This window comes from Desmodus rotundus, chromosome 5, assembly GCF_022682495.2.
Source record: "Desmodus rotundus isolate HL8 chromosome 5, HLdesRot8A.1, whole genome shotgun sequence".
Lineage (NCBI taxonomy): Eukaryota > Metazoa > Chordata > Mammalia > Chiroptera > Phyllostomidae > Desmodus > Desmodus rotundus.
Window position 1 is genome coordinate 138,935,175 of NC_071391.1, and position 25,941 is coordinate 138,961,115.

General features: G+C 43.4%; 1 protein-coding gene and 1 pseudogene across 1 annotated transcript; one reads left to right on the top strand and one right to left on the bottom strand.

Annotated features, from left to right (window-relative positions):
• Positions 1 to 229: 229 nt before the first annotated feature.
• On the bottom strand, positions 230 to 1,170 carry LOC112298059 (phosphoribosyl pyrophosphate synthase-associated protein 1 pseudogene; annotated as a pseudogene).
• A 15,722-nt stretch (positions 1,171 to 16,892) lies between these two features.
• On the top strand, positions 16,893 to 25,655 carry LGALSL (galectin like). The gene is made up of 5 exons (XM_024552724.4): positions 16,893 to 17,356; positions 18,149 to 18,220; positions 18,366 to 18,454; positions 19,074 to 19,251; positions 21,188 to 25,655. The coding sequence occupies exons 1-5, from the start codon at positions 17,321 to 17,323 to the stop codon at positions 21,329 to 21,331; spliced, it is 519 nt and encodes a 172-aa protein (XP_024408492.1). The 5' UTR covers positions 16,893 to 17,320; the 3' UTR covers positions 21,332 to 25,655.
• The last annotated feature ends 286 nt before the right edge of the window (positions 25,656 to 25,941 follow it).

A 25,941-nucleotide genomic window follows, 5' to 3' on the forward strand; every position in this document is an offset into this window, starting at 1 on the left:
TTATCTGTCATTAACTTCTTTTCAATACCAAAATATTCTCAGATTCTTTGCAGGGAAGTGCCTGTGACTTTTCTTTAAGGGACAGAATGACGAGGGTACACATTTAAGGCCATTTATCCATTGGCTTTGTCTCCCTCTTGACTATCTGACTCCCTTGAGAGGGAACACTGTGTACATAATTGCTGGCACTGTTTTCCTTAGGAGTGCCGGGTCAAGGAAACCATGAAAGCTAGTCATCCACACTGATGTTTCAAAAAAGGTACGCCATGGACTCCCCATCGTAGAGTCTCCAAATTGCCTCAGAAAGAATCAAACTGATACCGCAGTCTTTATCTGGGGACATTGTAGCTTCTGCACCTCATGAGGGACATTACTGGTCATCACCACCTCATCAATCAGGCGAGGGGCCTCTGCAGACGGAACACCATGAGTGGCCATGCCATAGATCTCGTAAGCGCCTCTCTCTTTCAGGATCTCCGCAGCTGTAACGAAACTTTCCACATCATTGATAATGTCATCCACCAGGACTACGATGCTCCTACCAATGTCTCAGATTACAGTTGTTGGTGGCTTCTCTTTGGCTATCATCAATGACAACTCCAGGCTGGGATGGACAGTAGCATTTCTGAGGAGGAAAGTGGCAACCATCATCCAGGTCCAGCACTGTACACTGAGCTTCTCCATGGGTTACAGCTAAACCCAGACAGAGTCTCTCAGAAGATAACTTTTTGCAGCATTAGGAGACTGAGCTACAATGACCATGTTTCTGTAATTTGGAATTTCTTCCTGGATACACTGAAGCAGGAAAGGTGAGACTCTAAGGTTGTCCACAGAAAAGCTGAAAATGCCTTGAATTTCTTTTTGATGAAGATCCATAATGATAATATGTTAAACCCACTTTCACCAACATAGGTGCTATGAGCTTGCACACAATAGAACCCATTTATCTCACCTTGCTTTGCTTGCTGTAGGGGAAATATGAATGATTCCAATAACATTTCTGGCACAGACAGTCTTCAGTGTGTAAGCCATGATCAATAACTCTATCACAGCTGTATTCACATCTCTGGATATTGTCTGTATAATGAAAATATCATGGCCATGAACAGACTCTTTTATTTCAATTCTTGTTTCTCCATTGGTCTCTTGATATAATATAGACGTCCCAATTCATCACCAAGATGCAGTTCTAGAGGTCAGACGTTCTAAAATCAAGGTGTATTCAGGGCTGCATTCAGGGGGCTCTGGGGGAGAATCCATTTCCTTGCCTTTTCCAATTTCTAGAGGCCACTTGCATTCCTTGGCTCACGGTCCCCTCTCACCATGTTCAAAACCAGCAGCATAGCATCTTCAAATCCCTGTTTTGCTCTGATCTTTGCTTCCATTGTCACATCTTTGCTAGATCATCATTTTAAATACAGCAAACAACCACGTTGGAAACAACTTAAATGTCCACTGATTAAAAAATTGTTGAGTAAATAAAATGATAAATAAGCCAACTAAGTAAAATGAGAGGAAGTTCTTAGGGCATAAAGCTAAGTTCAAAAGCATTCAAAATTGTAGTGATGATAAATGGAGCAATTTGAATACAAAGAATTGATTTTTAAGATAATAGAAATATGGTTGATTATTCTCTTTCTCACTTATTTTGTCTCTACAACTAATTTTTAATAGAGTCAAAGGACACCTCACTAAGATAATAATAATAATACATAATATAGTGTAATATATATACCATTATCTGCCATTTTACATGGTATTACATTAGGCACTTATCCATAGCATGGAGGCAATGGAATCCTCATTTTATACACAAGGGAACCGAGGCTCTGAGAGGTTAAGGACACTTGCTCAAGAACACAACGTAAAGAAGTAGAGCTGGAAGTCAGACCCAAAGCCTGCAGCACAGGCTTGTCTGCTAGGAGATCTGGCTGGGAGAAGAGGGTCCTGACTGAACCAATGCACATTTCTGGATGCCTTCCTCCCTGGCATTCACAAGGCAGTTCATGGCTGTTCTGCTTTTCTGACCATTCTTACTGAATTCTAAGCCTGGAATGCGGGTTTTCTCATGGTTTTAGTCTTGGCTTTCCTCCTCTTTACACTTCATTCCTTGGAACACTGGGCATCCCAAGTTGTAAGTACCATTTCTCTGTGGCTCTAGACTCCTTCATTCTCTTGCATCGGAAACCTGCATTTCCAACTGCCTGGTAAACTTTCACATATGTGGCATCTCAATCAAAACACATCCAAGGCCACCCAGGCTCCTATGTGATGCCTGGGCCTACAGCCAGGCTTGTGTGACACTCTCATGACTTTGTGACTGACTGGTATCTTCCATTTGGACTGTGTGGCCTGGTTGGAGACACCGCCCACCCCATATATCCCACTGTAGGGGCAGCCAGGACTGTTCTCATCTTCCTGGAATGAGGGAAACTTCCTCATGTCCCACCCACACCAGTTCTCCAATAAAGACCTGTGCCCTCAGCAATGGCTCACCATGTGCTGTTGCTGAGATGTTTCTACAAAACAAAACAAAACAAAGTGTCCAAGGCCAGAACATCCTCTTCCCTCAAAATACTGACTTGTCCCCTAACTTTAACCTCCAATAGTTATACCTTCATCCTCCTCAATAGGCCAGGCTTAAAACCTCTTTGAATTCCTCCCTGTTCTATGCCAGCCTCACATTCAATCACTTGTCAAGGCATGTAGATTTTTGCCTTACTTTGCTTATTTCATCCTTCCCATTTTTTTATTCCCACAGCCTATATCAAGAACTGGTCTCACTAACTTTTAAGTGGACTATCATAATCCTCACAATTAATTTGGACTCATAAATTCCCGACACTAGCTTTTGTATTACACACACACACACACACACACACACACACACTCTCTCTCTCTTCCAGGCCCAAATCACACTTACTGAATCTAGAAATGCAATAAAGTCTAGAAAACTTTTTAATCCCAAGTGATTCTGGTAGGTAGCCAACTTGAGGAGCCCCTGACCTAATGATTCCTTGCCTCTCGTTTTTTCTTTAAGCACCCTCTTCCCCAAATCTTGACCCAGGATATATATATTGTTTTCAGAAATATTTCTACAGCATATGCTAATATTACTCTTTTCAAAGACCTGCAATGGCTCCCCACTGCCCCCGCAGCACCTTTCACAGTGTACGTATTCCTTGCTAACAGGTATTATGAGAGGGGGAGGTCAGCCTGAATTAAGTTTAACCATCTCCTTTAATGCAGAACTCAGCCTTTAATATGTGATTATAGTGTGAGTTTTTGAGAGGGATATAGCATGTATAGTTTCCAAATTTATCTGACCATGGAACTCTCCTTTTGCGAAACATCTTATTGTTTCACGGTTCTAACGAAGCCTTTGGGAAAAGTCAGCCTACAGGATAAATTCCAAACTCCTGAACCTGGCCCCAAGGTACCCTATAGCCCCCAGTCTACCTTTCCAGGCTCACTCACACACAGGTGCCAAATACCCCATTCAAACCGAACTATTCACTGTGGAAAGGGCTTTACTAAGAAAGCCAAACAGGAGTTCACTACTCTGGGTTCTTGTCCTCTCGATTCATAGGCCCATTCCTGTTTACCAAACCTAAAATATATTTTTACGTGATTTAAACTAGATCTTTGAGTGAAAGAAAAAATAAGTCTAGGTTTCCCTTCTTTGCTGAAGAACAACGTCATTGATGCACATGCCCACAGAAGTTCACGTGCACATTCACAGACGCACACATACTAAGGAAGACTTGATTATTTGGTGCTGCGAGGTACGAAACTGATTTTTGTTCCTGGTGTTATTTGTTTACTAGAGAAACGTACTGGATTGTTGGGAGAGGGGGGAACCTGTGAGGTAAATATGACCAGGAGTACCCAGACAGACTTCATAAAGTTAGTTCTCCCACCACATCTCTGCAGACAAAAATACCCTCTTGCTTTTTTTGGTCACAGTGACCATTGAAAGCAACTCAAGAACTAGGAGAGAAATTTCAGAGACTTCTACTTTATTCTTTTGGTTAATCAAATCCTTGGGATGTTTGAAAATTGATTTTCCTCAAACCTTAAGTGCAGTTACTTCTTGGGGCAATTAAGGCACTTTAGTTTAGAACCGAGGGTCCTTAGGTAAGCACCCCACTCTGAGGAAATTAGGCAATGTGCATAAGTGATTTGGTTGCATGAAATAGAAACCTGACTCTAGTAGCTAAAAAAATAGCTTATTTCCCTTGCATGAAAATTGTGAAGGTGGCCACCCAGGGACAGCCATTCAAGGATCCTCATCAAGGACCATCAAGGACCACATTCCTCCCAATTTCCTGCCCTGCCATCATGCGCATGCAGCTTCTGCCCTCACTATGTCCACGTTTCACTAAGAACAAAGGAGGAAGACCAAAGATCAAAAGGCACAGGCCAGCTTTTTATGGGGAAAACAGTGGCTTTTCTGAAAGCCTCATCCTCCAGGCTTCCATTTAAATTTCATTGGCCAGAACTATGTTACATGACTACTTTCTTGAACAAGAAAGTCTGAGGGAATAGAGCTTTATAGCTGGCGAGTAGCCACTTACCCCAAAATAGGTTCTGTTTGTAGGGACGAAGGGGGCATTGGGTAATAGGTAATCAGCTGGAAGTGTCTGACATAATAGAAACACGTCTACCTGCCCTGGCAGGCAGAGAGCCCTGATAGCTTCTGTATGGATGTCACTCCAAAATCAGGCATCTAACCAAATATCTGTGCTCTGTTTGCCTGCCTGTACTGCAACGTACATATATATCTAGCGTAACTTTGAGAGTTCCTTTTACACATACAGCACTTAACAAATTGCTTACTGAGGGATTGCCCAATATCCCTGAGATCTCCTAGTTATTAAGCATTTAAAGCCAACTTTCAGCATATGAGTTATAAATAATGATGTGTTCTGAAAACTGCAGTTGTCATAAAAACTGGTCTTGGAGAACTGCTGTTGCCCCTGGACAAAAACACTGAAAGACATTTGAGGGATGAGTAGTTTAGAGAATCCCATTAATTCATGCCTTTCCATACAGCCTGAAGAGGGAAGGATTGTCTTCCTCAGCTTGCTGGTGCTGAATCCACGTTTTTTAGTTGAAGTTTTTCCAAAAGACCGCAGTGCAAGTTTACTTTATATTTAATGACTTGGGTTTTAAAACCTGCACGGCTTCAGACTTGATCTTACCAATAAGGCAAACAAAAGAAATGTTAACAACAAAAAACAGTTAAAAAGAATGACACATTCCTTCCATAAAGGTGCAAGGGCAATAATCATTAAAGACACAATCATTTTCCAAAAAACTTTATTGCTATTTCAGGCAAGACTTTCCAGAGCTTTCCATAGTGTCATGTGACAGCAACACCAAGAGAACTGAGCTGGCATCCTTCCCATGTGACTCAGGCCGGGTAGCTCTTTTCAACAGCACTTGTTAATCTTGTTAAATTGTAAGTGCCTCTTGGTTTTATGAGCCAGGCTCACTTTCTCCTCCAGCCCTCACTGACCTGCTGTCTTCGTGTGGCTTGAATGTCATCTCATGGAAGAAGTGTACAGTTAACTCTAGGACACCACCAGGATGATGAATATGTGTGTGGCTTGCATCACAGGGGAGAGGCACAGGGACAAGGGTCCACCTATATCAAGTGCCCATCAAATTCATCTTAGATCCATCGGGGACCAAACATCTTCTAGAGATTAAATTTTAGTGACTTGGATGTTGCCTTTTTGAAAATGAGTTTGTCCCAGGGTTGGTTCAGCTTTGTGGAGGTACATCACATATGGGAATGGAAAAATGTATTTAATTGGCCCAGCCACTCTGGACAGAAAGCTAGCAGCATCTCTAAAACTATTAGATGTGCATACCCTATCTTCCAGAAATGTCACTTCTAAGTCCTCAAGTGCTTTGATTTTTTCATAAGAACGTGCCTGATTTTTCTGTTGCTCATAGCATTCTACGAAACAGTACATTTTTTGATACCAAATCTTGGAAGAGACAAATTTCCTAGAAGTCAAGGTGGCTTCCAAAGGCAGTGTCTAAGGATTGAACGTAGGCACCTCAAAGTCCTGAAGCAACCCACCTTTTGAGTGCTTTCTGCAATAAGGCTCATTTCACTGGGTCCATGCACTAAGACCAGCTGAAAAGTGACTGCGGAAAGGCAGGTCAGAATTGGCAATGGGTCATTAGGGTGTCTGAAGGGTTCCAAGATACCTCCTCTCCCTTCTAGCATTGCTCCGCTCCCTACTGCTAGACAGTGACCCTCCATATTTATCCCTGCTTCTGCTTTCATAAGCCCGTCATGTTTAGGAAAAGAGTCTTCAGTAGAATCCTAGAGTTCATAAAAAATTTGTTGATCTCCCACTCCAAATACAAACCATTTACTCCAGGAAACAGCTGTGTTTCTCTGAAACCATGCTCATTTTCAAGAGGATGGCATTAAAACATTCTACGTTCCAGATACATGAATACATTCTCTTCACATTCTCTCCATTTGGTTTAGTGTAATAAATCAGTTTAAGTATCTACTCTGAAGTCTGCATCATGAGTTCTCTTGTAGTTGTAAATTAGATTCTAACGTCTGCGTATTTGCTTTGCTGTGTGAATTATTTAGAGTATTGTTATTCTGTGGGTTTATAGGGCAAGTTTCTAAGACGGCTTTATGTGGCATGAATATGGGCAAATTGTGTTGAAATACCCATAAGAGAATGTGACGGAGTCTGTGACAAGGGAAAGAACCTGTTAACATAAGGGTCAGTGACAGTGACATAATCCGTTCAGTAGCAAGAATGACCTTTATTCAGATCCCAAGTAGAATCCTTTAATCCCTCTAACTCACCGGACACATTTGGTCTGCTGGGAAGTTTACGTGTCATGTTGCTGAATTTTATCCCTGCGTACTATTTTTGCAGACAGCACTTCCTACCAAGGTTTCGTTTCAGCCTTTGAACCGTGTTTTCATATACAAATAAAGTAGTACGGGGTTAAAACAGAATTTCTCAATTGGGCTCAAAGAGGGGATTTCACCAAACTCCAGAAAAGGAATGTGCAACCAGTGAGTCCCACCGGAGCTAAAGCTCTTAAAGATAATGACTTCTCTTGCATGATCTCTTCTAGACAAAAATAGAATTGCAAAATGGGAAAATGTGTATTCTGAATCATCCAAAAATAACACTCGTCATCCTTGGCCCTGGCTGGGTGCCTCGGCTGGTTGGAGCTTTGGCCCATACACCAGATCGGTCAGGGCACATACCTAGGTTACAGATTCGAGCCCCAGTCGGGCACGTAGGGAAAGCAACTGCTCACTGTTTCTCTCTCACATCGATATTTCTTTCTCTCTCCCTTCCTCTCTCTAAAATCAATAAACAGCCTCAATAAACAGAGGGTGAGGATTAAAAAAAAAAATTTTAAACTTGCTATCCTTGGATTACCTCCTTACCTAAGCCTGGTCTTTAGAAACAAGAAATCTAATTTTTAAAAAATATATAGTTCCAAAATGGTGATGAAACAATGCTCTGTTCTCACTGGGTTTCCTCTTTCCTCCCCACCTCTGTCCAAGTCCACACATTTCCCTTTGAGGAGATGCCCAGATCCCGATCGTTCACCTTCTCTTGTGCCCTCCTGGTCCGCCACAGTGTTGTACTACCTTAGAGAACCTCTGAAGAGTGCCCAGGGCCCACCCTGCTCACACCTGCTGAACCCTCTTCTCCTTCTTTTTACCCTTTTCCCAAGGTGCCACCTGCTTTGCCCTCACGGGCCCTTTTATCTGATATCTCACTCTTGTGACTTGCAGAGCACAGAACTGGTAGGCCTTTCCCTGCATTTTGTAGTCTTTCTTCCACCTACTCACTCCTTCCCTAAACTCCGATGGGGCCTTTCCTTCTTCCTGTGCAGGAATTCAAGCACAGTCATTGCCCCTCAGCATCTAGTCCTGATTCTTAAATATTTACAGGCAGGGTTAATATTTGAAGGCAGTAGACAACCCCAAATTATCACCTTTTGGTATTATGCTTAATAAATATGCCAATACAAAGTGAGGCTTACACACACACTTGTACATATCACTTTCATAAGAACTAAATAAAAAACTAAAACACTAACGTGAAAGCACTTTACAATGTCAAAGTGCAATGCCAATATTGTTTTTGTTATTATTATCAGGCTATCCTCAACTCTCTCTACGAAGTAATAGCTAACACAGCAAAGCTGACAAGTTAAGAGCTCTCATTCCGGAACCACACTGCCTGGGTGAAATCTCAGCTCTGCTGCTACTGACCCAGGACGGGCAAATTACCCAATTTCTCCACGCACAGTTTTCTTTCTGTAAAATGGGACTTATAAAAGAACCTGCCTCATAAGGTTGTCATGACAGTTAAATGAGTTAGTATTTGAGTAGACAGAGAGATGTGCTTCTCAGCTGCCAGGAGGATGGTCAGCAGATGAACTCCAGCCCTGGGCAACTCCAGTCTGTCTCAGCTGCAGAGAGCTGCTTGGCCCGAGGAGGCCATGCCCTTCCTGGGGACGCCTGTGATTGGTGACTGAGCAAGGCGGGTGTATAAAAGTGGGCCATTCCGGTCTGATGCAGACACCCTGTCAAGCAGCACTTATCTGCAGCTTCCTGCCAGGTCGGCAGAGAGGCTTTGCTGAGCCGGTATTGCAGATCAACTTTTCCTCCTTTCTCTCCCTTCTCTTCAAAGGCATCGTTAGTCCCTAATAAACACCTCAACCTCTGTCTCAACTACTGCTTCCAGGGAACCTAACTTGCGAAGGCATTGTCAAGTATTCAGAGACGTACCTGGAGCATAATGAGCACTATGTAAGTGCTAGTTAAGTAAGATTAAAGAAGTAACCTGGAAAGACAGCACCTTCATTGCTCATCCCTCTTAATGTTCAATATCAGGTTACTTCAAAGAGCCTCAGAGCCTACTACTCAGGGTGGGGAAACAATAATACCACTAATACAGCTATTGTATTGCTATACTTGTGCTTTGAGCTTTTTTCCCCACCTTTATCTTTTCTGTGCTTATCTTACCAATTCAATTTTCATCACTTACAAGGGTATTTTCTAACATTGTAAATTTAGGTTCAACAACTTTGACTGTTGTTTAACATGAACTTACATGTAACCCCTATGGCATCTACAATCCAGACTTCTCAGTCGTCACATGTCAACCCAAGGAGGACTGACTATTGTCAGGCTGAGTAAAGGAGGGACATGAGAGGACTCCCCAACAGCTCTTCCTCTACAGATCTGTGGCTGGGCGTTATTCATCAGTTCATTCATTCACTCACTCATTCAGTCAGTAAGTCCTCACTTCTCACAGCTGCCAAGAAGAAAGGCAAGCTCCCCCTCTCAAGGATCTTACCCTCTGGCGAGGAAAGGCCACACCAGGTAATAAACAGAACAATTTAAGATGAGATAAATACCGTGGAGAAGATGACTCCACAGTAAAGAGCCCAGACTAGGGCCTACATTTAAAAAGGCCTCTCGCAGGAGGTGACATTTGAGTTAAGAATTTAAGGATGAAAAACCAGAAAAGTGCCTGGGGAACCATGTTCCAGGCAGGAGGAACAGCAAATGAAATGAGTGTGCTTGGCTGTTGGAAGAACACCAGAGCGGCTGGTCTTGGCTGAAGAGTAGTCAGCCAGGGAGGGTGTGGCACCCAGGTGAAGCTGAAGAGATAGGGCCAGATCATGGAGGGCCTTAAAAGTCATGAAAAGAAATTAGGGTTTCATTATAAATACAATGAGAACCACAAAATGGTTCCAAGGAGGGTTGACATCACACAATTTATGTTTTTAAAAGATCACACTGACTAAACACAAGCTCAGTATTGAAGAAGGGAACTAAATTACAATTTACTAAAAGATGTGGGCACTCACAGACTCCTGGGTGATATTCTATGTTAACATTATGTAAAAATTTCTAAGGGCTTTTGGGTCAACCTGTGGATGTTTCATGGGTGGCTATCAGGGCACTAAGGATAAACAACATTGTACATCAATAAAACTACCACTAGACCTGAAAAAACACCCTTTTTGCCCGTACTCAGAAATTCTACCCATCCTCTCTTCTTAGTTGTAACTTCTCTAGAATAATTGTCAGCTATCTCACTTTGGCTTGAAATGGGATGACACTCACTCTTTGGTCTGTCCTGGCTGTGGCATCAAGTCTGTCAATGGTGACTAAAAAGACAAGAGTGAATACTGGCCTCGTTAAAGACAGGAACTCCTGCCAAAGGGCCATAGGTAGAAAGGACATGTTTGTTTTTAATTTTCTCTTTCGGGTTGAGAACTGATTCACCAAACATAAGTATGGAGGAGAGTCCAGAGCTAATGGAAGGGTAGGGAGGACGCTGAAGAGACAGAAGTGAAGCAGGCCAACCTGTCCAGGAGAAAAGCTGGGATTACTGGGGGAAATGAGCTATTTCGGATCATTAAGTGCCATGCAACTGATGTACGAGCTAGGAGTCCAGCTATGTGTGGGGAGATTCCAAACTGGTGTCAAAGACAGCAACTGTTAGCAGAGAAAGGTTTAAAGGATAGATACTAAATCTCTGCCTCAGTCATCTCAAAAAAAAAAAAAAAAAAAAAAGACGTGTTTCCTCTCTTCTCTTGATGGAGCTTTCCCTGACATTAAATCAATGGAATCAAAAACAAGCACAGGCAGCTACTTTGCTTCCTCTCCCCAAGTTACCTTTGTTGATTCCCGGTAATTAAAATGAGTATTGCCTTTTCCCTCCCTCCCCACTCTGCCCTGCTTTCCCTCTCCCCCACCTCCCTCTCTCTCTCTCTCTCTCTCACTCTCTCTCTCTCTCTCTCACACACACACACACACACACACACACACACACACACCCCAGGCAATCTGGAAAAGTCGTGCCCAGCCAAAACCTCCTGAATTTATAGAATGCCAACTAATTCATAGGTTTGGAAGCAGCACCGAGCCAAGCAAGACCAAAGTCATGAATGAATGAAATGTAATAACTTTAATTAATATAGACTGCTATTTGAACTTCTTCTGCAATTTAAAACATTTCTTTAACTCTTCACTTAATCTTTCTCTCTGAGATAAATTAATCACTTAAACAATTCAGGTCTAAAATCAACACATATCAGATAAACTAAATTTAGATGGAAAATGTGATCTGATTGAAGGTGGACTGGAACCAGCCTCTGAATTCAGAACACTTCATTTCTATTTTCTGGGCTATGTTGCATGTTGGTGGGGGAGCTCCTGGACCCATTCATTCTGAGTATTGTTAGATGGAAGAGGTAGTGTACAGGGAGGAATATATAATATGAGATACTCCTTAAAAACTCATGTCTAAAAGGAGGGCAAATACTTTAAGTTCAAGTGTGTGTATGGTTGTTGTTGTTTTTAAAGAAAGTAAAATAAATAAAGTCTGCTTTATCTATCACTTTGGTTCGTCAAATTTGGATGCCAGGTTTAAATCCCAGGTCTCTCCAGCTAGTGATTTGCGCCAAAGCCGTGTGGTGCTCATCCCGACTTGTGTAGTTCTCCTTTAAGTCACGCAAACGTGATTCCTCTGAAAGTCGAATGAGCACCTGGCAGCATGCCTCCTGAGCTTTCCTCCGCGTTAGTCAGGATTTCCACATGACTCTTAGATCCAGTCTTGGTCTCCTTCTACCCAGCAAGTTTCCCTAAAACTACAAAACTAAGAAACCCTTTATGCCACTAAACAACAAGAAAATAAAATCATGGAGGCAATAAAAAGGAGAACTATAAAGCAGCAAATGAAAATAGAAACATCATGGATAATGAGAAAAATGAAATTAGGCCTGGGGCACCGCCATCCAGACCTGTCGCATTCCTTATTGACAAAAGACAGGTAGAAGAACAGACCCGCCTCTTGGAATCCCGAAAGGTGAGGCTGGAGAGAAGGTGCAGAAGAAAGACAGCTTGGCTCTCAGTAGACGCGAAAAGCTCTGCTGGAAAGAATCTTAAAATATCTTTCATTCATGCCGCCCGTTCCGAAAGCTGGAAGCAGTGTCCTTTCTGTTACCCTGAGCTGAGCAGAACGCTTTCTGCTTCCCTGTCATCGAGGGTTCTCGTTACCTTTCCCAGGAGTGAGCTTTCTCCGGAGGGGGTGCACTTGGTCGCTGTCTCCGACACGCTAATGGGCCCACAGTGACATCCCTGGGGCAGGAAGCAGCACATGCCTTTGAAGCCTTGAACTCCTCCTGGGAATAGGCTCATTATTCTTCAGTGTGGAGGTTTTCTGAAATCAATCCTTCCTGCACTAGGTAATTAAAACACAAGCAGGAGGCTGGTTCTAGTTTCCTCAGAAATAAACGGAAAATAATGAAATGTTAGGAGCTGGCATTGACTGCCAAGTTTTATGGTTGTCCCCTAATTACTTTGCTACAACACAATTTTTGTGTGTGTCCAACATAATGATTTGATAACCATGACCATTGTTCCTAAAATAATTAAGAACTGTAATCATGAATTGAAAGATAGGAAAATAGTTTGATAAATGTTTACCCTCCTACCTAACGAGGTAAACAAAAGAGTGCTGAGTGTGTATATTTTGTGGCCTACATGAATGTTTATCATGAGCAGAGACTGGCCTGACAAAAATAATTACAGAAAGCTGAAAGCCTGGCTGGCCTATAAAACCGTGCAGTACCCTGTTCCTCAAAGTGTACTACACCCACCCTTTGGGGTCTGGGCTGGGGAGCGAATCAAACCACAGGATAAAGAAGGTAAACATTTGGGAAGCTTTAATTTTACTGTATTTATGGGTGTGGAGAGTACATTATGTTCTTACCAAAAATAAACACGGCGATATTGTGGAACAGAATGCAAAATTAACACAAATTTCTCAATATTACAAAGGCATTACATCCAAGGTCCTCCTTCACTCTAGGAATTCTTTGTGGAATGTTTGTGAGGTGCTCGTGTTGCGTCAGGAAACGATGACTTGCCAATAAAAAGGAAGGGGTTTCTCATGTGCAGGCTTCTACTCTAGATTAGACTGAATAAATTTCATGCCATATGTATAAACATGAATAATGGGAGTAACTGGTTCTTTGCCCTCCCCCACCCCCGGCATTTGTTAATTTCGGAGGACTTTCTAAGTTGTCACACTGAGAAGCGGGGATACTACTGGCATCTAGTGCTCAACATCCCATAAGATACAGGACAGCCCCCACAACAAAGGATTTCCCAGCCTATAACGTCAATATTGCTGAGTTTGAGAACTCCAGCTCTAGCCCATGTGTATATACACACAGATAGAAAGCAAGAGGTCTGAAGGTCAAAGCCAGGCCTAGCGAATAAGGTCCCAGTGGAAGCCTAAGAAGACAGTGACAGTACGAGGGGAGGAGGCCCAAGTCTACCTGGACCTGTGCAAGAGACAAAAGGCAGCCTCTGGGAACAGGGCTCAGCTGGTTGCCAGGTCAAGAGAAGAATAGGTTTAGAATTCAGACCATGAACAGAGCTGCAATGTGGTCTTCGAAGACTTGCTTTTGTGGGTTTTCTGGAAGTTACTGGTATGCATGTGGTCAGAGATATGCTGTCTCCACCAGAAAGCTGACTTAGTGCTCCAAATGGGAGTGAATCCTTCTCCACCCCCACCCCCCAGGTGCTAGGGCTATAGGTCCGAGGCCTTTATTATTTTACCCACTGCTACCTTCTGCCTCGGTCGCCAGAGTGAATTGTAAGCTTCTCAGGGACAAGACTTGTGCATTTTCAAGTATCTCTTTTTTGGTCCATGGTACCATAGCACACAGCAATACTCACAGAATGGCTTCAGAATCGATGTCAGTACTCTAGTCTCCTCCCCAAATAAGAAATTCTGCATGTATATGTTTGAATAAAACATTAAATAGGAAGGAAAAAGGAAATGATCTACTCTTGCTATCTGGGAAAGTCATTTGGCAAAGTCTATTTTGAAAAACCTACTTATGCTTCCTTTTTTAGCGCTAGTCGTCTATTTGACTGCTCTCCCCCTTCTTTGGCCTTTTTAGCAGCTTCCAGTAGCAATGCAGTCCACTGAAATTATACTGCTGCATGTCATAAAAGGGTCACAGTCTTGGTGACTGTTTTTAGACACAAATGCCTGTAATTGAAGCACAGAGCAAAGTTTGTCTATCCATCACTGTACAACTAGGAAAGTGATTTTAAGTTCTATAATTCATTAATTTGCTAATGACTTTCTCCCTGTAAAAGGGTAGTTTGACTCTGTTTAGCTTTAATTTTAACAAAAAATTCATTTAGGCTTTCACCCTGCTCTCCATTTCCAAAATGAACCATTCCATAGATTGAGAAGAAATGGAGCATTTTTGGAATAAAAGGCAATTTTCCATATTAAAATATTCTGGGCAGGTTAAGTATTTTATATTCTACTCTTTATATTCCCAAAATGTAAGAAACTCATTGAAGCAATCCAGATATCTTTAAATCCCTTTATAAAATAAACCAAAGGGTTATTCTTCACCCCACAAAACCATTTACCAAAAGATTGAACCCAAGATTATTTTCTTTCAGCAGCATCTACTCTCAAACCCACTTAAATGTAGATGCTACTTACATAGCTCTTCAGAAACTGGCAGAACTTCGTAAGAGCCAAGAAGGAATGATGAACAAGCCCAACCCTTAGTTGTGTGGTGAGGAAACTGAGGCTTAGAAGTCAACATGAACTTTCAAAGCCACCTAGTGACAATCGCTAAGACTTACCAAGGGCCCGTGGCTTCTCACATCTTCACCACTTCCACCATGTCGAAGCCACCATTATATCTCACTTGGACTGTGCCCGAGCCTCCTAAGGCCTGATTCTGCCCTGTCTTCTACACATCACCCTGCCCACAAAGGCAGGCCAGTCTACGCAGCAGCCAGGGGGAGGCATGCGTATATGACAGAAGGCAAACTATGGCACTCCTTTGCTGAGAAGCCTCCAATGTCTTCCCAGCTCTCCTGAGTAAAAGCTGGTCCCCACATGACCTGCATAGCCTATTCCATTTCCAATTACTTATCTCTCCAGTCATTGCACCCCAGCGGCACCCAACACTTTCTTCATACATTTCACCCTGGGGACTTGGCCGTTGTAGTTCCCTCTGCCAGCAACTTCTTCCAGACTTCCAAATGACCCCTTCCCTCCCTTTAGGGATCTTCTCAAACATCACTTTTCCATAGGTGGCCTCCCTGCCCACCCTATGCTCCACTGTCTCTCTCTCTCTCCCACCTTACCAGCTTTACTCTTCTATCTAAAACTTTTTACCGGTTGACATATTATATATTTATTTATTTATTGACTACTTTCCCCCACTCAAATGTAAACTCAACCAAAAACGTCCCAGATGGACCCCCAGTGCCTGGCACATGGCAGACACTTAATATTTTTGTAGTAAGTGCTTACTATGTGTCAGGTACTACTCCAAGGAAGGTACAGGACCCAACTTAATCTCCCCAATAAGTGAGAGAAGCAGTACCTTCACCGCCATCACTGTTGCCTCTGGTTCCAAGAAGAAGAGACTGACTCACGAGGAAGTTTAGTAACTTGCCTCAAATCACCTAGCTAGTCAATGGCAGAGCCAGGATTTGAACCCACGACACACACTCTTTAACCATCATGATGTACTGTGCCACTCTTAGCTTAGCTAATGACAACTTCAATGACACCAGGCTCTCAGAAATTGAGATATACCGAAGTACACTTTAAAATTTCAATAGTTTTCTATAGCTGCCTAATATTTTTAAAGTAATCAATTAAGTGTGATTTTGAGCTAAGATTGGTAAACAAGAGCAAAACTGTGAGCCACAACTGTGTAGCACTTCAGTGCCTAATTCAGAAAACACACAGATGACTGTGGCTTACAAGCGTGTGCAGGTAATTCTCCCTACTCTACTGAGATTACCACAATTAGCTCTGGTCCATAAAGGGAAAGCTAAGACACAAAAGCCGCAGTGATGTTCCAGGCCACACAGCCAGCAACAGCGGCTGGCAGGGCCCCTCTGGGATTGCAGTAGGTCACACGTGCTCTCTACTTATTAGTGTAAAACACCCTGATGATTCTACATATTGGAATGTTTAAGCCGAGACGTCACCATTAGGTATGTTGATACAGCTTTATCTGAGAAGTTACATAATCATACTAATGTGGAATGGCCATAAAGGAATTTGTGCCTTGGAATAAAGAAGGGTGCACCCCCTGGAAATTACTCCACAAAGATTTTCAGTGACAAGTTTATTATCCTACACTGGGCAGGTGTCCTGTAAAAAACAGGGCCCACATAGAGGGCTCTTTGAGGACAGTCGCTGTGCCCAGTTCATTTTGGTAAGACTTAGCCAGACCCCTGCCTGAAAGAGCCTTCAGGGATCCCCAGGCTTGCCCCTCCTTCCACAGGAGAGGGATGTCCGCTCTGTATCTCATCTCCTGGGATATGAAGGTGCCCAGCGTGAAGCCCCTCTGCCTCTGGCTCTTAGGCCAAATATTTACTTTTGCAAGCCTACAGACCTTTCATTATCTTTCCACCCTAGAGAGCCCAAAGGGTCTTTCCTCTCACTTTTTTTTTTTTTTTAATTCTCTGAAAGAAATCTGGAGCTCTGGAATAACACCCCCACCTCTAGTCTTCGATAGACCTCGGCCTCCACTGCCCCACCTGCCCCAGGACACAGCCGGAGAAGAAGGGGGTTGGCTGTTAGGGAGGGGCGGGGATGTCACAAGCACCTGTCACCTGGTAAGTTCCCTCACTTCCCCATCCCCACGCCAGCCCCACCCACCCTCACTCCCGGGAGGGCTGACTTGGCCCTCGCACCCCCACGCACCTCTACCCGAACAGGCCCGTCCCTCCCGCCCTAGCCTCCTGCCACCGTCCAATGGCCGAGGGGCAGGGCTAGCTGAGCAAGCCGCGGCAGCCTAGCTGGGTCCCCGCCCTGTTCCCGGTTCCCAAGCTGGGCCCCTGCGGCTTTTAAATGCCGCCCAGGGCCGGCACGGTGCAGCCCTTGTCACCCTTCTTCTTCGGGCGGCGACAGCAGCACCCTGAGGCAGAAGTCAGCCCGACTCTTCAGCTGCGGTCAGGGCAGCTGCGGCCACCTCCGACCTCCTGGCGGGCGCCGCCTCCAACTCCCCTCCCCCACCTCTCCGGCCTGCCTACCGGGTCGGCGTGGGGCCCAGGCGCGCGCCCGCGCGCGTCCGTGTGTGTGCGCGCGCGCCCGAGCCATTCTCGGACCCGCGCCCCCGCCCGGCGCAGGAGAACCCCGGGATCTCTGTCGGCTCGCGGAGTCTCTAGTCCCCGGACACCCGGCCTCCAGCCGTGCAGCCCGCCGCGCTCTGCAAGAAGATGGCGGGATCGGTGGCCGACAGTGATGCCGTAGTGGTGAGTGTGGCCGGGAGCACGCAAGGCGCCTCCTTCTTGAGGTCCCCTAAGCCGCGCCGCCTGCTCCAGTCGAGCTGTGGCGGAGAGAAACTGAGGCCCAGCCTGGCGCCCCCAGCGTGGGAAGGCGCCCCGGTACCTGTTAGCAAGAGCCCTTGTGCGCGGCCGGCGTGGGAGCGGGAGGGGCGCCCCGGGTAGAGCTGGGGGCGCCACTGGCGGCGAGGGTGTTTGGGGGGCAGGATGGGGCTAACAGCCTCCTTCGCGCCGTGCAGCCCCCAGCCAGGTGTGTGCACGTTGCACGTGTGTGGGTGCGCGTGCGTGAGTGTGTCGGGGCGCGCGCCCCGCGTCCGTCCCCGACTGGGGATTCCCCCTTGGAAATGGGTCCTTGCCTGCTGCTCCCGGGAGAAGTTGAGCGCAGCCGATCCACTCCAGCCACGTCCCGGAGAACAGGCCTGTGAGACAGCGGGTGCGGATGCGTTTGCGGTTGGAGAGGGGCCTGTCCTTCTTCCGTGCTGGGCTCCGGCTTCCCTGTGTGCCTCGACCTTGATTTAGATCTAGATCTGAAGGGTCTGGATATCTTCAGAGGCTTAGCTACCAGTTGGAAAGGACGGGTTTTATGCGGTTATTCCATGGACAGTGAGGCGGCAGCATCAGCAGACGCTGCCTGTATTCTGTAAAGGTTGTTGGATTCCTCCAGATCTGTGTAGGTTCTTCCTGGCACTCTCCCATACTCCGCACCCCCACTCCCCAAAACAAGAGCCTTTGGAAAGACAATATGTGTGATTCTATTTTTAGAAACTAGATGGTGGACATTTAAACAACTCCTTGAGCTCTCCAGTTCAAGCCGACGTGTACTTCCCACGACTGGTAAATGATTTTGTTCTGTGCTGTGTCTCTGCCTGCATCCTGTTCCTTTCTAATTGCATTTTCTAGTGGGTCAGGACCTCAGGATCTGAGGGCTTGGCTCTTCCCTTACAGGCTGTAAATTTCCTGTTTCCCGTCTCCTTTGCAGATAGTTCCATTTTGTGGGCATATTAAAGGGGGCATGAGACCAGGCAAGAAGGTGTTAGTGATGGGCATCGTTGACCTCAACCCTGAGAGGTAAGGCAGAGCTATCAGGCAGTTACAAGGTCCTGCCCACTCCTATTTACTGCTCCTCCTCTTCCTCTCCCTGTGGCCAGCGTTGCTAGTTGGAAGTGCCAAGAAAGTACCATGTTCCCATGAAAAGAATGTGTATGAATCCCAGCCATCATTTCTCCAGACAGCTATTTATATCAGAGATTATAAATATAGGCCCACATCATTTTCTCTTTGACCCTTAGGGAGGCCAAAGGAATTTTTTTAATAGTTTTTAAACATGATGCTTGGAGCGGGAACTATCAATATAAATGAGAACCGAATTTACAAGATTTTATTTCCCCTGGTCAGTTTTGGGGGAGTTTTTGAGAATTCTGAAATGGATTAAGATACAGATGTGTGGGTGGTTTGGGGTATTTGAAATACCGATTGTTACCATTTTCAACACCACCAGAGCCTCCTTTATGTAACAAAATACTATAACTGGTTTGACCATAATCTTCTCCATACCTAGTCGAACGTCCTGTGTAAAGAGTAGTGTCCAATCAAAAGCTGACAAACCCTGAGAAGAGGGAGAAAATGTTGGGTCATTGTTAAATGTTGTTATATTCAACCCTGAATAAATGAGATATTTTCTTACCAGCTTTGCCATCAGCTTGACTTGTGGTGACTCGGAAGATCCTCCAGCTGATGTGGCAATTGAACTCAAAGCTGTGTTCACAGACCGGCAGCTGCTCAGAAATTCTTGTATAAATGGCGAAAAGGGTGAAGAACAGTCAGCAATCCCTTACTTTCCATTCATCCCGGACCAGCCATTCAGGGTGAGTACCTCGAGTGCTTCAGCTCCAACCACTGGCAGGGTGATGATGTTTTCCTCCTCTAACGTGTGCCAAGAAGACTTTAAGCAGCCAGAATTCTTGCATGTTCAGGAAATTTGTCACCCGATGATGAAAAAAAGATCAAAAGAGCTCTGTGTGATGTTGTGGATTAGTGTTTGCCATAGAAGCTCTTGCCCTGTTTAGCCAATACATTCAGTAAATAAATCCATATTTACATGTCCTGATTGTTCAGAGTACTTTGCCACGTAGGGCTTACCGTAGGACTAGGCATATAATAGATACCTGTCTCAATATAGCTGATTGGTTAATAAATGTTAATTTTCTGCATTTTTTCTCAACCTTTACGTAGCACTAAGCCTTATGGATTGTGACTTTTTAAAGAATATACTGGCTATCATTTCATTTTCTCATGGCCTGGCTCTGACTTTGTTTCCCGCTCTGGGCTAAGTAGCCCAGTCTGTTTCATTGTCACAGAGTATGTGGCTAACACATTTCTTCCTGTGGGCCTGGATGAGTATAGATTTGCTCCCCACTATCTCCTGGGCTGGAAGCGTCGCGCAAACTTCCCATCCAGTTAAGCTGCATTAGCACCTTCCTCTATGAAGGACAGCACCAAATAAAAGATGCAAGTCAGTAATGTGTTAAGAAAGGATTTACCGAAATGTCAGGCCAGGTGATGAAGTTGTCCACGTTACTCCTGGTTAACAAAAATCACAATAACAACTCAGTTAAAGGCTCTGTGTTGCATATACTCCTAATAAACCAGAACTACCTACTTGTTGCTATTCATCTAGAAATTTACAAGGGCCTTATGAAGAAGTAATTATTTTTCTTCCCATCTTATAATCTGGGGGACAGAATAAGAATCCATGACTTTTCACATCAGTAATAGAATTGAGATTGTTGCCCTTCTAATCATAGTCTGGGGTAGGCTCCCCTACTCATTATCCCTGCCCTCCCCTTTCTGTAGGATGGTAATGGCCCCTTCGGCTCCTCTTGACTGTGACAGTTTCTTAATTATGAATCTTAATGCATAACTCATGAGCGTGAGTAGACAGAGCTGCTGACTGCCAAGAGGAATATAATGCTCCCCAACAACAAAATTGAAATGAAGTCAGCCCTTCTTGGTGATATAATTTTAGTAACAATATGAATTAAATGTGACTAATATCACATATGGAATCTCCCCTTGCATGGTGAATACCAATGCTTTTAATAAGTACACAGCACAGAACCAGTGATTAAACTCTATGGCGAATTACTTAATGCAAAGAGGAAGAAAAAGCTTTTACCATATGGAATCAGTATTTCTGTTTGGCTTAAGAAAGCCTTGTTAATTATACATCCTTGCTCCAGTGGTAATTACTGTGTAACCTGTCTGCTTTAGTGTTCACCAGGTTTGAGAGTCTACACTGTTATTACATGCTACTAACAGGCACCAGTTCTGCCTTGTGAGGGTCTTCGCTGAAGGTGGGGTAGATTGTTCAGGGGGATGACAGTGGAGGCATTAAGTGCCATGTAAATAAAGCTATGCTACCTTCACTTTTCTAGAGTGCAAAGAGAAGGGAGAAATGTTCAAGCATAAGCAATTTTTTAATTTTTAAAAGATACTGAATAGTGTAGAGCAATGGTTGACAAAGTGTTTTCCTCCTCCCCGCAAAAGCAGCATCCCCTTGGAACTTGGTGGAAATGTTGATTTTTAGATCTTATCCTAGACCTACTAAACTGAAAAATTTAGGGGCGGAGCCCAGCAATCTTGTGTTCTAACAAAGCTTCTGTATGGTTCCACTGCACCGCATCATGTGAGAACCACTGACGATGTTGCCTTTCTTCCTCTAAAATGAAGCATTGTCTGTTTGTTTTCCCCAGCAGGGTTCATTGAAATTGTGAACTGAGGTTATTATTTTATTTCTTCCAGGTGGAAATTCTCTGTGAGCACCCACGTTTCAGAGTGTTTGTGGATGGACATCAACTTTTTGATTTTTACCACCGCATTCATACGTTATCTGCAATTGACACCATAAAGATAAACGGGGACCTCCAGATCACTAAGCTCGGCTGATGTTTAAAGCACCTCTATTTCAGACAGGATCAGGTGCCACAGCTCTCTGACTGTTGGTCTGGCAGAAGTGTCTTGGCAACATCTGGAGACTTAAAAAGGAAACAAAAACAAAAGGCAAGCTCTACTGTCTCTTCTTTGCAGTTTAAACCCAAAATGACAACTTCGACTGAGGTTTGCCCTTAAGAAGCTGTCGGAACACAGACACCGAGCCCTTATTCCCAGAACAAAGTAATACATTTACGCTGGAGTTTATTCAGACTAAACTGAAGTGGATTTGTGATGATTTGTGATTTGGTAGCAAGTTATCTTTTCAAAGCAAGGTGATGCTTAGAAACAAAAGTGCTAAAGACGAAATAACAACAAAAACGGTACACCGAAGTCAACTCATTCTGCACTGAAGTGGAATCGCGTAGCACAACCAACATTTTAGTCAGGGTATTTACATGGAATGTAGGTTGTCCAAGGTTTGTTTGGTTGTCTTTTTTTGTTTTCGTTTTTTTGCATAGCATTATGTTAATTCAGATTTTTAAAGCTTTCTCATATTTATTTATACTCAACGTATGTATTAGAGAACGATTAATATCTCAAGAACAGCAAGTTAAGAACTTTTGAATGTACAAATATCTTAGGTCCCGGGGAAAAGTACGTATCACAGTCATGAAACAGGTGGATTTCTACCTGAAAGAATCAACTCATGTCCTCCAGACCCCTACCCTTCGGGTCTCTGCATATAAATTGCTGTAAGTGCTTTTGGGAAGACTTTCCAACATTTTGGTAAAACTGCTTTTTGAGTTATTGATAATTAATGTAAAATTATATTTACATTGCTTTTTCTCTTTACTGTGAATTAGCACAGTATTGGCTTTTTAAAAATACTCTAGCTACTTTTCCCTAGATTTACATAATGGCTCCTTAAGTTGCTATTAAACTAATTGACAACATATGAGAGGTGATTGCATAGACAATTTTTAAATGACTATTATATAAACTTTTAAGGGGATAATATGAAAATGATACTGGAATGCAGTGTAAAGCAGAAACAAATGGCCCCAAATAACTTCTTTGCAAATAATTTATATCAACTTAATGCTGTTAGCTCATTGTATCACTTTTATTACGTGACCCTCACCAGTATCCCTAAGCAATGCCTTTGCAGCTTCAGAGTGGAAGGTGCTTCCTATTTTGTTGGTTGGCTCTGCTGAGATACTAGGATAAGACAGGCTCCAGATTAGGAAATGATCCAATTAGTTTATCTGAAAGGTTAACCCCCAGAACTCCAGGTCTTTGAGTCCAGCGAACAGCGTGAACACTCCCAGTTAAACTGTAGGAGATTTCCTGCACCTGTGGAACTGATCAGACAGCAGTGCCTCTCCAGTGGGGGCCTGCAGTACTGTCAGTGTCCTGGAGAGTCAAGGGATGGTGGTAGTCCTGGGTGCTAAACTTCTCCCACCGCACTGGCCCTGGAGGGAGAGACCCTTGGCATTGCTTTGGTCGGGTAGTGGGGGGATGGGGAGAAATGGGTGCTAGGGGGTGTATTTATATATAATTTAGGTTTTGTTTGTACAGCATACCGCGTCTTACGACATGTCCTTGCCCAGCTTTGCTTTTGAGTTTTTTTACACAACATGGAGAGGCACTGAAATGGCCGTGTCGTTTCATGTGTTGAGAATGTAGACAGTGTTTCAGTACCAAAGTCTAAGAAAAAGAAAACTAAAATTTCGAATTTTTTTATAGGTGATATATTTGGATTCTTCTAACCTTTGAAACTGTTTAGCACAGTTCCATTGTGTTATATAAGAAGATACTTTACCCAAACAAGACTGGCTGAGCATTGAAAAGCTTTATGGACCAGCAGACTTAATCAGCCATATTCAGCCAAGAGGCTGTTCTGTGGCTCCAGGTACTTTCAAGCCTGTGGTTAACTTCTCATGGCTCACAAAGCCACTAGATTTTGAGGAGTGTTTGTAGAGAAACTTGGAGGGCATCCTGAAATATATCTGCAGGGGTTTTGATTCTACTTATGGTGGAAGACCTCCACAGGAGGTTTCCCTTGAGTGGCCGTCCATTCCCACCCACTGCATAATTCAGCAGAAACTGGAGGAGGTGCGAGTGTAACTGATTGGAATTGACGCTCTGTACTCTCCACCTATCAGCTAACTGATTAGCAGCCAAGCCTTAGGCAGCTTAGTGTAAAGACAGGCTGTTAACCCTTCATTTCTCTATGAGGTCAGTGGGAACCTCTTGGTTAGGCCTCTTGGAATTAATCTAAATGGTGTGATAGTTTGATTCAGATACAGGTAAATTAGCAGGGGCCTAACCCAGCTGTACTGATCATTAGCTATAAACCAGAAGCAATGTTCAAACAATGTTCACACCCTCTCATCAGCACCTGAGGTCCATGGTGGGAATTCAGGATAGAAAGTGCAATTTAAAGCTTCACAGAAAAGCATCTGGGTATGTAAGGAGTTATTTCTGACCAGAGCCCTCTTTCACAATGTGACCAAAACCAAGGAGTGTTACAGCAGTCAGGCTCTGGGGGAATAAAAGGCAGGCTTAAGACAATCTGTCCATTTCTGCATCAAAATTGGAGTGAATGTTCATATCTGCATAAAAGTCAATAGAAGTGACTTCTACTTCTGGGCTATCCCAGAATTGTCTTAAAGTTCTTTCTTTCTTTCTTTCTTTTTTTTTAATTTGAAACCCCATTTCAAATCTTGCCACCTTCAGTTCAAAACCCTCTAACAGATCACTCATAGAATTGATGGTGATTTGTTAAAATGGCAAATCTTTTCATTTATATTAAAAAGAAAATATCCAAAAAGAGGGAGGGAGCCCTATTGCCTTGAGAGAAACAGCCTTGGCATTTTCCGGCATTATGTAGAGATAATGTTCCTCTGATGGATATTTTCAAAGAAACACTTTCTTATTTACTGTGTGGTGTAAAATGTGCATAATATGTTCTTACATTATTATGTCACTGCTGAAAATTATTTGCACTATAATAAAGAAATTTTCTACAAAATGGTTTCCAGTTGATAACATGCTAAATTTGGCACCGTTGTGATGTACTTCCCGTAAACCATATATAGCAGTGTTTCCTCACTTTCACACTCGCCTTCCAAGACCACGTGTTCCCGTGTCCCCCACTGATAAAGTGGTTGAAGGAAAGGAGATTGTCTCAGGGCCGTCAGAGACCTAATGGGTTTATGTTGTGTATGCAGTGGATTCTTTTACTTTCTTTTACATTTTTTTCCATTACCATTTATCCTCCTTAAACCCCCCTTCCCCTGCCCCACAACCACCACACTGTTGTCCGTGTCCATGAGTCCTTCTTCCTTTTCTCTTGCTCCTTCCACCCCCTCACCTCCTTCCCCCTTAGCTGTCCTCTGGCCATGTATCTATGAGTCAGTCTGGGTTTTGCTTGTTAGTTCGGTTTGTTCATTAGATTCCACATATGAGTGAAATCATATGGTATTTGTGTTTCTCTGACTGGCTTATTTCACTTAGCATAATACTCTCCATGCTCCAGATCCATCCATGCTGTTGCAAAGGGTAAAATTTTTTCTTTTTTATGGCCAAGTAGTAGTCTCTTGTGTAAATGTCCCATAGTTGTTTTATCCACTCAGCTGCTGATGGACACTTGGGCTGCTTCCATATCTTGCTGACTGTAAATAACACTGCAACAAACAAATGGGTGCTTATGTTCATTCAAATTAGTGTTTTGGGTTTCTTCAGATACATTCCCAGAAGAGGGATCACTGGGTGAAAAAGTAGATCCATTTTTAATTTTTGGAGGCATCTCCATACTGCTTTCCACAGTGGCTGCACCAGTCTGCATTCCCCCGCACAGTGTAAAAGTGTTCCCTTTTCTCCACATCCTCACCAATACTTGTTTGTTGATTTATTGATGATAGCCATTCTGACAGGTGTGAGATGGTTTCTCATTGTGGTTTGAATTTGCATTTCTTTGATAATTAGTGACATTGAGCATCTTTTCATATGTCTATTGGCCATCTGTATGGCCTCTTTGGAGAAGTGTCCATTCAGGGCCTCTGCCCATTTTTTAATTGGATTGCTTTTTATTTTGGTGGTGTTTTATAAGTTCTTTATAAATTTGGGGTATTAACCCCTATTCACATGTATCAATGAATATATTCTCCCGTTCAGTGGGTTGACTCTTTTTTGTTGATGATTTCCTTTGCTCTGCAAAATCCTGTTAGTTTGATGTAGTCCCATTTGTTTATTTTTTCTTTTGTTTCCCTTGCCTGAGGACATGTATCAGATAAAACACTGCTGTGAAAAATGTCTGAGATTTTACTGCTAATGTTTTCTTCTAGGATTTTTGTGATTTCGGGTCTAAAATTTAAGTCTTTAATCCATTCTGAATTTATTCTTGTGTGTGGTGTAGGAAGGTAGGCTAGTTTCCTTTTCCTGCACATATCTGTCCAATTTTCCCAACACCATTTATTGAATACACTATCTTTAGCCTATTATAGATTAATTTTAAACACAATTTACATACAGTAAATTCATTATTTGGGGGAGGGTACAGTTCTATGAGTTATTTTAATACGCATAGATTTATGTAACTATCACTTCAATCAGGATAC